General features: G+C 42.7%; 1 protein-coding gene and 2 long non-coding RNA genes across 9 annotated transcripts in view; 1 reads left to right on the top strand and 2 right to left on the bottom strand.

Annotated features, from left to right (window-relative positions):
• LOC111091635 overlaps positions 1–678 on the bottom strand; it is a 43,846-nt gene extending 43,168 nt beyond the window's left edge. For all 7 annotated transcript variants that reach the window (XR_005376334.1, XR_005376337.1, XR_005376340.1 and 4 more), the window contains exon 1: positions 540–678. This is a non-coding gene — a long non-coding RNA (uncharacterized LOC111091635). The remainder of the gene's footprint in view (positions 1–539) is intronic.
• Positions 679–1,192: 514 nt separating this feature from the next.
• PCDH20 (protocadherin 20) lies at positions 1,193–6,747 on the top strand. Its single transcript, XM_038569707.1, has 2 exons — positions 1,193–1,474; positions 2,603–6,747. Exons 1-2 carry the CDS (start codon positions 1,424–1,426, stop codon positions 5,327–5,329), a joined length of 2,778 nt encoding a protein of 925 aa, XP_038425635.1. The 5' UTR covers positions 1,193–1,423; the 3' UTR covers positions 5,330–6,747.
• A 490-nt stretch (positions 6,748–7,237) lies between these two features.
• The window catches only part of LOC102155318, a 35,747-nt gene continuing 30,496 nt past the window's right edge, over positions 7,238–12,488 (bottom strand). Inside the window, exons 4-5 of the long non-coding RNA XR_005376331.1 lie at positions 9,976–10,146; positions 7,238–7,600 (exon numbers count right to left, since the gene is read on the bottom strand). This is a non-coding gene — a long non-coding RNA (uncharacterized LOC102155318). The remainder of the gene's footprint in view (positions 7,601–9,975; positions 10,147–12,488) is intronic.

The following is a 12,488-nucleotide window of genomic DNA, read 5'->3' as shown; positions in this document are numbered from 1 at the left end:
GGAAGGAGCTAAACAATTGGTCCCCCTCCCCCCCGCCCAATTCATATTCTAGTTAGTATACGGTAGACTAGGAAAATTAAAGTGGTTCCTATGTAAAGCACAGGATGTCAGATCCTTCTCTGACCCAAAAGGAAGATTTTTCTATTCTGGGCCCAGCCACTAAATATGCAGTGGGGAGGAATTTTTTTTTTTTTTTTTTTTTGTTCAGGGCAGTGCAGAGGCTATGTGGAAGCCCAGGCATGAAGAGAAATGTCTACTCAGGGAAAAGGTCAATGGCCTTTTCCATTATTTATATGGCACCCCACAGATCAAAAAGTGTTTCACAGACTTAATGTATTGGAGTCTCTCCCCAGTCCTGATTTTATAAATGAGGAAACAGCTCTGGTGGCAACGTAGTGTGACAGTCTGAGGAAATAATCTCAGCATTTTTTTTTTTTTTTTGCACCACACCCCTTCAGGGTTCCTTTCGAAAGGGCCACTTTTCCCAGGAAGAAAAAAAAAGGGATAATTTGAAAAGTAACAATTTTTTTTTTTCCTACCTAAGGCTTCAGGCCCCCCCTCAGAGAAGTCGGTGCAACCTGCGGGCCGGCAGAACCCCTCGGGTCAGTCTCCCCACAGCTGCTTCCACACCGCCGCCGCCGCCGGGCTCCCTCCCGGGGCCGGAAGCCACGACCCGCCTCTCAGGTGCAGACCGCGCGGCCGGGACACCCAGAACCCCCCGCGCGCTCTGCCGCCGCCGCCCGCGAGGACGCGGGACGAGAGCACGTCGAGGCCCTCAGCGACGCCGCGGCGCTCGAGCTGCCTTTTGGGCTCAAACCACCTTCAAAGAGAGTTTTAAGTCCCTTCGCTCCGCAGAGGAGCGCGGATTCCCCCGCCCCCGCCCCGCCCCCGCCCCTTCCCTGTGCAAACCCCGCTCGGTTGCAAGTGTCTCCGAAGAGCTGGTGGCAAAGCGAAGCGTTTTGGGGCTCGCGCCTGCGGCTGCTCGGTGGCGCCCACTTCCCCCCTCTCCCTCTCTCCAGCGGATCTACGAGCAGGCTTCTTGATTGATGCGGATTCTCCCTCCCGCGCCCGCAACCTGTGGACTCGGGCTGCGACCGGCGAGGCTGGTGGGCGCGCGCGCCGCGGGGCCCGGGCCGGGTGGCGCCTCCCGCGGCGTCCGGCCCCAGCCCGTGCCCTCGGGCCCCGCGCCCTTTCCGCACCCCCCAACGCCCGTTAGCCCCCGTCCTTAATTGACGAGCCGGTGACTATTGGCTGAAGTTCCCCCAGCGATTTGCATGAACCGAGAGGGAGTGTCTTGTGCCGCCCTCCGGTCAGGAGCGCGCCGACCGCAGCCGCCCTGGGAGTGCGCGGCCGAGGGAACGCGCGCTGCTCGCGGGCCCCGGCTCTGAGCTGGCGCCCGGCGACCCGGCACCCGCGCCTGGATATGGGGCGTCTAAGTCGTCCCAGGAGCAGCCGCAGCCGCAGCCGCCTGCCGGTAAGGGTTGGGGTCCGGGAGCCCTGCAGCCCCCCGCCCGGTTGCGGCGGTGCCGCGCGCGAGGCAGCTTTTGCAAAAAAAAAAAAAAAAAACCAAAAAACAAAAACAAAAACAAAACAAAAAAAAACCTCTCCCCGGAATCCAAACTTCACGCGAAGGCTGGAAGGGAGGGAAAAGGAGTTTTGGGGGGTTAAGGTGTCTTAGCACGAGATTGGCAAAGCCCTTGGGTCGGGAGAGTAAGTTTCCGAAATTGAAATGTAGGCAGATGAGGTTGGGGCTGGGGGGGGGCTCGATCCACTGGAGATACTGGGGCGCGGGGATTCTTTCTTGCTGTCGGCACCTGCCCGGACTGGCCGCTGTAATGGACAAATTGTTTTTGCGTTAAGCATTTTCAGCGTCTACTTCTGGTCGCTCGGGGGGCCGGGTGGGGGGGTGGTTAGTGAGGGCTTGATAAGAGGTGGAGATCCGGATCCTTCCGATTTGACACTAGAGGAGAGCCAAAATGAAAATCACTTCTCTGACCTAAAGTGTTTATTTAATTGGGGGGGGGGGGGCTGGTTTGGAAGGGAAAGCACCTCTACGTTTTCCATATTATTATTACTATTACCGATGTTGTTGTTGCTGCTGCTGCTGCTGCGGGGGGTCTCGTATTCAGGGATGCGACCCACGTCGCGTTCCGGAGACCTCAGTGGTAGAAACGTTTCACTGGGAAGTCAGTTGATGAATTGCCGGCCCTGGCTCCCCCCAGCCCCCCCCCCCTCTCCGTAGCCTCCCCGTGGCTTCCCCGCGGCGTGGCGCAGTCCCGGAGTCGGGGGCCTCCAGTCTTGGCGTGTGTTTCCAGGGATGCTCTCCGGCTCGGGAGGGGGCTGATGGAGAGCGGCGGGGGGCGGGGGGGGGAGGGGAGGCCGGAAAGGGAACAGAAAATGTAAGTTTGGGCGACAATGTTGCCCCTTACACTTCTGCCTTGCAGCAAGTTTCCTCCTCGTCGCCCCTCTCCGACTGCAGGGGTTGCCCTTGGTAACGGGGATGGGGGCAAAGACGATGACCCAGCCGCCCGGGTTTCGGACCCCAGCCCCCGTGTTCCCGCGCGGCTGTAACGAGCCTTCTCCCCCCACCCCCCCCTTGCAGCATCTGTTCCTGCTTTTCCTCTTCGTGGGACCCTTCAACTGCCTGGCGAGTTACAGCCGGGCCACGGAGCTTCTGTACAGCCTGAACGAGGGACTGCCGGCGGGGGTGCTCATCGGCAGCCTGGCCGAGGACCTGCGGCTGGTGCCCCGCGCGCCCGGGAGGCAGGACCAGCTGTCGCAGCTGCCCGAGCGCGCGGTCGCGGAGCGCAACCCCCCTCTCTCCTTCAGCCTGGCCTCCCGGGGACTGAGCGGCCAGTACGTGACCCTCGACAACCGCTCCGGGGAGCTGCACACTTCTGCCCAGGAGATCGACCGGGAGGCCCTGTGTCTCGAAGGAGGTGGGGGAGCTGCCTGGGGCGGCAGCATTTCCATCTCCTCCTCCCCTTCCTCGGACTCTTGTCTTTTGCTTTTGGATGTACTGGTCCTGCCTCAGGAATACTTTAGGTTTGTCAAGGTGAAGATCGCCATCCGGGACGTCAATGACAATGCCCCGCAGTTCCCCGTTTCCCAGATCTCTGTCTGGGTCCCGGAAAATGCACCTATAAACACCCGGCTCGCCATAGAGCATCCTGCCATGGACCCAGATATAGGCACTAATGGGGTGCAGACCTACCGCTTACTGGACTACCATCGCATGTTCACCCTGGATGTGGAGGAGAACGAGAATGGGGAGCGCACTCCCTACCTCATTGTCATGGGACTATTGGACAGGGAGACCCAGGACCAGTACGTGAGCATCATCATAGCAGAGGATGGTGGGTCTCCACCACTGTTGGGCAGCGCCACCCTCACCATTGGCATAACTGACATTAATGACAATTGCCCTCTCTTCGCTGACTCACAAATCAATGTCACTGTGTTTGGGAATGCTACAGTGGGCACACCGGTCGCAGCTGTCCAGGCTGTGGATAGAGACTTGGGAACCAATGCTCAGATCACCTACTCTTACAGCCAGAAAGTTCCACAAGCGTCCAAGGATTTATTCCATCTGGATGAAACCACCGGAGTCATTAAACTTTTCAGTAAGATTGGGGGAAGTGTTCTGCAAACTCACAAGCTCACCATCCTTGCTAATGGGCCGGGCTGCATCCCTGCTGTGACCACAGCCCTGGTGACCATTATCAAAGTTATTTTCAGACCACCTGAAATTGTTCCTCGTTATATAGCAAATGAGGTAGATGGTATTGTTTACCTGAAAGAACTAGAACCCATTAACACTCCAATTGCATTCTTCACCATAAGAGATCCAGAAGGTAAATACAAGGTGAACTGCTACCTGGACGGTGAAGGACCATTTAGGTTATCACCCTACAAACCATACAATAATGAGTATTTGCTGGAAACCACAAAACTAATGGACTATGAGCTACAGCAGTTCTATGAAATAGCTGTGGTGGCCTGGAACTCTGAGGGATTTCATGTCAAAAAAATTATTAAAGTGCAACTTTTAGATGACAATGACAATGCTCCTGTTTTCCTTCAACCCTTGCTGGAACTAACTATTGAAGAAAATAATGCACCCAATGCCTTTTTGACTAAGCTGTATGCGACAGATGCTGACAGTGGAGAGAGAGGCCAAGTTTCATATTTCCTGGGACCTGATGCCCCATCATATTTTTCCTTAGACAGTGTCACAGGAATTCTGACAGTTTCCACTCAGCTGGACCGAGAAGAGAAAGAAAAGTACAGGTACACAGTCAGAGCTGTTGACTCTGGAAAGCCACCCAGGGAATCAGTAGCCACTGTGGCTCTCACAGTGTTGGATAAAAATGACAACAGCCCTCGGTTTATCAACAAGGACTTCAGCTTTTTTGTGCCAGAAAACTTTCCAGGGTATGGTGAGATTGGGGTAATTAGTGTAACAGATGCCGATGCCGGACGAAACGGATGGGTTGCCCTCTCGGTGGTGAACCAGAGTGATATTTTTGTCATAGACACAGGAAAGGGCATGCTGAGAGCCAAAGTCTCTTTGGACAGAGAGCAGCAAAGCTCCTATACTTTGTGGGTCGAAGCTGTTGACGGGGGTGAGCCTGCCCTCTCTTCGACTGCAAAAATCACAATTCTGCTTCTTGATATCAATGACAACCCTCCTCTTGTTTTATTTCCTCAGTCTAACATGTCCTACCTGTTGGTACTGCCTTCTACACTTCCCGGCTCCCCAGTTACAGAGGTCTATGCTGTTGACAAAGACACAGGCATGAATGCTGTCATAGCTTACAGCATCATTGGAAGAAGAGGTCCTCGGCCTGAGTCCTTTAGGATTGACCCTAAAACCGGCAATATTACTTTGGAAGAGGCGCTGCTGCAGACACACTATGGACTCCATCGTTTACTAGTGAAAGTGAGCGATCATGGTTATCCAGAACCTCTCCATTCCACAGTCATGGTGAACCTGTTTGTCAATGACACTGTCAGTAATGAGAGCTACATCGAGAGTCTTTTAAGAAAGGAACCAGAAATTAACATAGAGGAGAAAGAACCACAGATCTCAATAGAACCAACCCATAGGAAAATCGAGTCTGGGTCCTGTGTGCCCACCCTCGTAGCTCTGTCTGTAATAAGCTTGGGTTCTATCACACTTGTAACAGGGATGGGCATATACATCTGTTTAAGGAGGGGGAAAAAGCACCACAGGGAAGACGAAAATTTGGAAGTACAAATTCCACTCAAAGGAAAAATTGACTTGCATATGAGAGAGAGGAAACCAATGGCTATTTCTAATATTTGATATTTTCTTGTGAATAACACAGAACTGTTTTAACTGGCTTTGGGTAGTCTTCATCACCTAAACAAGAGTGTGTAGATGACAGTTCCAATGAAGAACAACTAATTTATAACTTGTACTATATTGTAAATAAGCTGTTTACAGGTTTTTAAATTCGAAATCAGAGGTTATAAAATGTGTACAGCATTTTTTAATGAAAATTAGTACTAACAGCTATAGAACTGTTATAAATATATATATATATATATATATATTTAAAAAAAAAAAAAAGCTTGGACATGATTTGCAGCTTTCATTCACCAAGCAGATTGATAGAACCTGGGAATAAGGTAAGAAATGGTACATTGCTTTTTTTTTTTTTTTTGGTGGAAAAAGTCCTTTAACCACAAGAGGGCATCAGCTGCTCCTTTGCAGGGAACTGTTTTGAGGTATTGTACAGGACAGTTGTTGTACATGAAATTAGTGAAAGAGTATATTTTAAATATATTGTTTTTAACATTTAAGAAATATGAAATTGAAATAAATTGAATTTCACTGCACTTCAATGTATGATATTGCAAGAAAGGAAATGCATCCGTAAGCAGAATGTTTATTACCTCACCAGTACATCATGTATAGTTTGAAAGAGAAAGCATTACCAAGAAGCGCAGTTTCTTTTTAGCAAGGGTGAAGGCATTGCCATGTGTTAAAGATTTGACCTGCTGAAGAGTCTTTCACTTTCTGTGTACTCAAATTGCTTTCTGTTCCCTGTACCACTGCACTTGCTATTATTACAGGGGAAATGTGTATATTCTCCTTTTAAAGACATTGTAACTAGAAATTGTGTCCAAGGAAAACAGCCAGGAGCAAAGAAATGTTTCAATCCTTAGGTGCTTCCTAGGTGTTCACGACATTTTAGTGCTTTGACAACTTGTCAGTAGTACTTTCTACTTGGGTTATATTTTAGGTTTTCATGCGCTTGAACTCATTTATCACAGGAGAAAATAAAAATCATGTTAAAGCAGAATTATTCTAGAAGCTAGTGTGTACATCACCGGTTGTTTTAGTTGAGCCCTTTATAGAAAAGTTATACTTATCTTTTTGTTGTTGTTTAGGTTTGTTGGCTACCATTTCTGGCTTCCTTTCTTTGGCTTTGGATTAGGTCCAAGAGTTTATTTGTAAGCCCAGCAGCAGATTTCTTTGATAACTTCGCTTTTACTGAATCCTTTGCAATGAAGCAAGCTGGTTCCTTAGTGATTGATCTCTTTCACTTCATTGTGTGAGCTGGGAATTTTATTTTATACGAGAGCTATAGCAAAATATCTGTATACACAAGGAATGTGTTTAGCTTAAACTGGATCATTCTACTTTTTGGCATCACGTGTCTGTACTGTACCAAACGTGTTTATATGTCTGCAAATTAAAGGTATATATTTTCATAATTTCTTTCTCATTTTTTCCATCTTATATTTGGACATGGGCTTGTTCTTTCACTGAAGTGCCTGCTATTGGCATTTGTTTGCTTCTAGAGGTAAATGTGGGTAAAGTGCAAATATTCTGTTTGCTAAAGTTTATATTAAACTAATTAATTACTCAATTAAACATTGGGTAAATCATTTCATATGTGTGTAGACATAGACGTATATATATATACATAATAGTATGCCTATATGTTTGACAGGAGTTCATATGAAAATTTATACCCAGGCATGTCCACACGCATATTAATTTTTGGTCTAGTATCAACTATAGACATTCGCTTTACTACATACTTATAACCAATCCTTTGTTAGCTGTGCTACAATGGCTTTCAATACATTTTTAAAATACATTGCAAAAAAAAATTGAATGCAAACACCCAAGACCTTTTGAATTTGTATTATTAACTCATTTCTCTTGTTTTCTTCGGTTTGACAATTTGAATAAATAAAACAAACATAGGAAGCTGTACTGTTTATTACAAAAAGGAATTATATTTTTATTGGAAATTCCTTTTGTATAAGAAGCACCTGAGCTAAGAAACTAAGATCATTTAACCCCCCAAAACTTTTCATTCATAATTGATGTATGGCAGTGGAGGAAACCATCCTCTACCAGTCATCTTTGTATCTTATTTCTCTTTTTTAAAGGAAGGAACTACATATTAAATAAGTAGCACCATTAAGGTAAAAAAAATCCTCTTAAGGGCAGTGATTTCACCATGAGTAAAAGTAACAAAATATTCTATTTATTTCTAAATTTGAAGAAAGTTCACGTTCCTCGGGGTAGAGGCTTCGTCTCTAGCATGAGAAATGCCTGTAACGTTAATAAAAAGACATATTTCTGAATAACTTCTTGTGCCAGGATTTCCTTTACAAAAACATCTCATTCACATTAAAAGCATTTATAACAAGGAAGGTTAAAGTAAATTAAGCTCAAAGATAAAAGCCCCTTTTTACTAACACCTTGTGCTAGAACAGTTGCCAAAATGTATGCTAATCATGTCAATGTTGTTAGTTGAGCTGGCACAAAAATAAATGTTCCATTCATTAAAAGCCCTAATATCCATTTAACAGTTTGAGAACCAGTGAATCCTCTTTGCCCAATTTAATGAAGAAGAGATTGCTCTGATCTGCACTGCCAAAGCCATTCTTATACTACAGAGAAAATTGTTCATTAATTTGGATTGGGAAATTTAAAAGCAACAAGCAATTTCAGCTATAGGGGAAAAAACAATTTACATTACTTGAGTCTTCAGAGTAGATTCCCTGACCCTATTTAAAAAAAAAAAAAAAAAAAAAAAAAAGTTTTCTCCGCAGTTCTGCTTCTATCAATGGTGGTTTAAAGGGGGGGGGGGGGGGGGGGGATGGTCCTTCTTTTAAAACAATTTTATTTTCTTTTAATGAAAATAAAAATCCAAATCCTTTGTGTTCCGGATGTGTTTTATGAAAACAATGGGCATAATCCTGCTATGAAAGACATACCGAGGCTATATTAAGGATGGTATGGAGTTGACGTGATTCCAGTTAGATATCTCATAAGGATTCCAGTTTGTACTCCCAGAAAATGTCTCAATTAACAACTGTAAAAGGAGGAACTATGCAATGCTCTCCTGAGTCAGTGGAGACTCAGGTCTCAATCTCTCCTTGGAGAAGTGAAGATTCTGTGGGGTTCTTGCCTCTTACAGATCATGGAAAATGTAAGGAAAGACAATACTAAACATATGGTGCTTTTCAACTCAACATTGGGCAGTCTAAGCTCAGAGGGACCAGAGACCTAGATATCTGACCATTTTCTTCCCTCTAAGGTAGATCTGCTCACTGCAAGGATCTAGTCAATTGCTCCAAAATACCATTTTGCTGACTATCTCTGCCTAGCCATGTGCCTTCACAGTGTGAATTGTAAATAAATATTTATTAAAAGGTAGAGAAATGACAGTCCTGCAAATAGACTCGAAGCAGGAAAAAAAAATTTTAATTGGTAATTCCTGAGGAAAAAACCCCACTATAATGTATTTTCTAGTTGTTTCCACATCTGATAAGAAAAGATCATAAAACTTTTCAGATTCATATGTACATACATGCATACAATCTATAATAATTTTTAAATGTCAAATATTGTACAGAATTGCTTTTAAAATGGTAGCATTTTTTTTTCTCTGATAAACCCCTAAAATGGGAATGTATTCCTTTATTGGCATAGAACAAAACTGGATGAACTTTAAACCTTAACCCACTAATGTCAAGAAGAATACCAGGATGATTTAAAAAAAAATAATTCAGTTATTCATTCCATTTGTATTTATTTTAGTACTCTTAATTACCAGGAATTTAATTGAGAACAAGGCAGAGTCTTTGACCCTCAATGACTTTATAGTGTGGAAATCCAATAGAATAGAAAACCCTTCAATCTCAAAACATTGTGTGGGATAAATGATTACTCCCAGTTTGTCGAGTGTCAAGTGAGCAGGACCTAACCCAATATTACAAAGTATTAGATAAAGCTTCCCAAAGAGGGCAATTTCTAATTTGGGCCCTCTCAAAGGAGGTGATGTCTAATTGAAAATTTAACTAGGAGAAGTTGGCAGAGGAGAGAGAAGGGTATTCAAGGAAGAGAGAATAATGTCCAAGCACACAGGTGAAAGAGCATGTCATGATTGAAAAATCAATGTTTTTGGTTGAAGGGATGAAAAGAATGAGTAAGGAGCTTGGAGCTGTACATATACTGCAAATAATGAAGGGATTCATTGTTCTACTTGGAGGTTGCAATTTTATCCTAGGGAATCTGTGTTTTAAACTGACCGTTTTGGCCATGTATGAAGCTTCTGTTGAGGAAGATTATAGAGACTCACTACAAGGTAGTAGTGATAATTCAAGGGAAAGTTTGGGTCTTAAATCAGGGAATATGAACAAGATATAGTATAGGATATGGCAGGTAAATAATTTATAGCTGATAAAGCTATAAACTAAAGCTATAAACTTGTGATACCAATAGAAATTAAAAATCGATATGTGAGAGACCAGAAAATTCACAATTTTCATATTTGGCTTTCAAGCCTATTTTACAAATTTGAAAAGGCAGGGAACTCATTTACTAAACATTAAATGATCAATGAAAGCACTGGAGCCATAACCCCCTTTCTAATGTTGGGTTTTATGATACAGATGGAATTATAAAGGGCACTAACTTACCCAATTTATTTCGTATTTATGACTGTCAATTCTATTCAATTTAACAAACATTATTGTGTGCGCATGTGGTAGACAGTCCAGCATGAGGTTGACTTCATGAAGAATATTTCATCCATTTGCAATATTTTGCTTGCAGTTGCACTAAACATCTCCACAGGCAGAAGAGTCATACTAAAAATTTAAGAAAAAAAGAATAAAATATCAAATGGACAGTATAAGATGCAAACATAATTTCAAGTGTTTTGTGCATTTCAAGAAACATGATATGTCTGTTGCAGGCAATTCTGAACAAGATCAAGGAACTATGAGCAGGTGAAAAGGGTAAATACCGTCAAGAAATACATAGGTCTTGGGGGCACCTGAGTGGCTCAGTGGTTGAACATCTGCTTTTGGCTCAGGTTGTGATCCCGCGGCCCTGGGATCAAGTGCTGCGTTGGGCTCCCCACAGGGAGCCTGCTTCTCCCTCTGCCTATGTCTCTGCTTCTCTCTCTCTCTCATGAATAAATACATAAAATCTTTATTTAAAAAAAAAAAGAGATACCTAGGTCTTGAGGTTTAACATCACTTTGGGATGAAAGAAGTCATTGAACATATCTTAGGCTGAGTTTATCTGTGTAAATGAATAATTTACTAGTATCTAGTACTCACTGGTGGAAGTTTCAAACCCAGGCTAAATAAACATATAACAGGTGTAAAAACAGTATTGTATGCAGTCCTAGCTTTGAGAAAAATTGTCCTCTTTTCCAAAATAACTGCCCTAAGACTTGTCTACATGAAAATTATGTATTTGTTCTATCTCCTTGTGAAGTTTGGAAATCAAATAAATTAATTCATGCAATATATTTCACACAAATGAAGGGCTCCACAAAAAAGGGGGGCTATTATTATTGCTTTTGGAATTAACTAGTTTGCCATGAAATTGTCTTAGCAGTTTTTTCACTCATTCTTCCATCACATTCATTGAATCAACGTCCTTATTATACAACAAAAATCCATAAAATTGATACTGTTTTAGATTCAAGGCCCATATGCTCAAAGCAATCTAATATATTTATTCATTTCTTAAGCCCTTTGACTTTTCCCCCCCTTTTTTTTTTTCTTAAAATGAATTCATATGTCCTTTTTCTTTTGGAAATCTCATGAGGGCCAGGACTTTAAGTTGTCAGACCACGGAACTTGCAACTCTCTCATTTTTCAGTTGAAGAAACTAAAATACAGAATACCAAGGAAAAGTTTGACAATTTAGGGGATAAGAAGAACAAAACAGGATTTATGAATGTAAAAAATATTCAAAATCCTTCTAAATACAAAATCCAACTTTGAAATATTTCCCTTACAACATATACTTTAATTTTACCTTCATCAGAAAGTTCACCAAAGTTTTATAAAGACAATACTAAAAATTAAAATTAAAAAAAAATCTCTGCAATGAAATCTCATCTAAAACTGAGGTCCATCAAAACTAATTATTCACTTGATTTATTGAGATTTATGTATCTTCCCTGCTTGCACTGGGAGAAAAAATATTGACACAATTTTAAAGATAAAGCTATTCCTCATAAAGGAAGAAATATAGAAAATGATAAAATTATGTATTTTTAATTTTATAGTTTTTTAAAGATTTTATTTGAGAGAGAGAGAGAAAGAAAGAGAGAAAGCAAGAGCAGGAGGAGGGGCAGAGGAAGAAGCAGACTTCCTGCTGACCAGGGAACTGGGTGAGAGACTCTGATCCCAGGACCCCAAGATCATGGCCTGAGCGAAAGGCAGACGCTTAACCGATTGAGCCACCCAGGTGCCCCTCCAATTATGTATTTGATAATTATAACTGCAAAGAAATAGTAAGAAAGCATAAAACTTTAAGAGATTAGAGAGTAAGGGAGAATAATCAAGGACAATTCCATGAACCCTACAGAAACACAGAAGGAATAAACCTGATTTAAAATGTGGGAATGAATATTTACTTATGCAAAACTTGTATATGATAGAAAATGTAAGTCCGAGTGTGTTTATAGGGATATAACTGATTTGAAAATGAATTGGCGCAATCAGTGGCTCAGTCCATTACACATCAGACTCTTGATTTTGGCTCAGGTCATGATCTCAGGGATGTGAGATTAAGTTCCACATTGGGCTCTGTCCTGGGAATGGAGCCTGCTTGTGGTTCTTTCTCTCCTTCTCCCTCTGTCCCTCCCCCTTTCCCTAATAAAGAAAAAGAAAAAAGAGAAAGAAAGAAGAAAGAAAGAAGAAAGAAAGAAAGAAAGAAAGAAAGAAAGAAAGAAAGAAAGAAAGAAAGAAGAAAGAAAGAAAGAAAGAAAAAGAAAGAAAAGAAAGAAAGAAAGAAAAGAAAGAAAGAAAGAAAGAAAGAAAGAAAGAAAGAAAGAAAGAAAGAAAGAAAGAAAGAAAGAAAGAAGAAAGAAAATGAAGATGACCAGGCTTATATATATAGTAAGTTAAATGAAGGTAAACTCAGAATGACTGAACGTTAGGAACTCACTAAATCACAAACTGCACAA

Source organism: Canis lupus, chromosome 22 (assembly GCF_011100685.1).
Source record: "Canis lupus familiaris isolate Mischka breed German Shepherd chromosome 22, alternate assembly UU_Cfam_GSD_1.0, whole genome shotgun sequence".
NCBI lineage: Eukaryota > Metazoa > Chordata > Mammalia > Carnivora > Canidae > Canis > Canis lupus.
Note: the sequence above shows the minus strand (reverse complement) of the source record. Positions and strands in the feature narration are given on the sequence as shown.

Excerpts from the sequence above, each read along its gene's own strand:
- PCDH20 (XM_038569707.1), top strand. The coding sequence starts at position 1,424 with ATGGGGCGTCTAAGTCGTCCCAGGAGCAGCCGCAGCCGCAGCCGCCTG. Across the intron at positions 1,475-2,602 it reads GCAGCCGCAGCCGCCTGCCG|CATCTGTTCCTGCTTTTCCT; the intron begins GTAAGGGTTGGG and ends CCCCCCTTGCAG.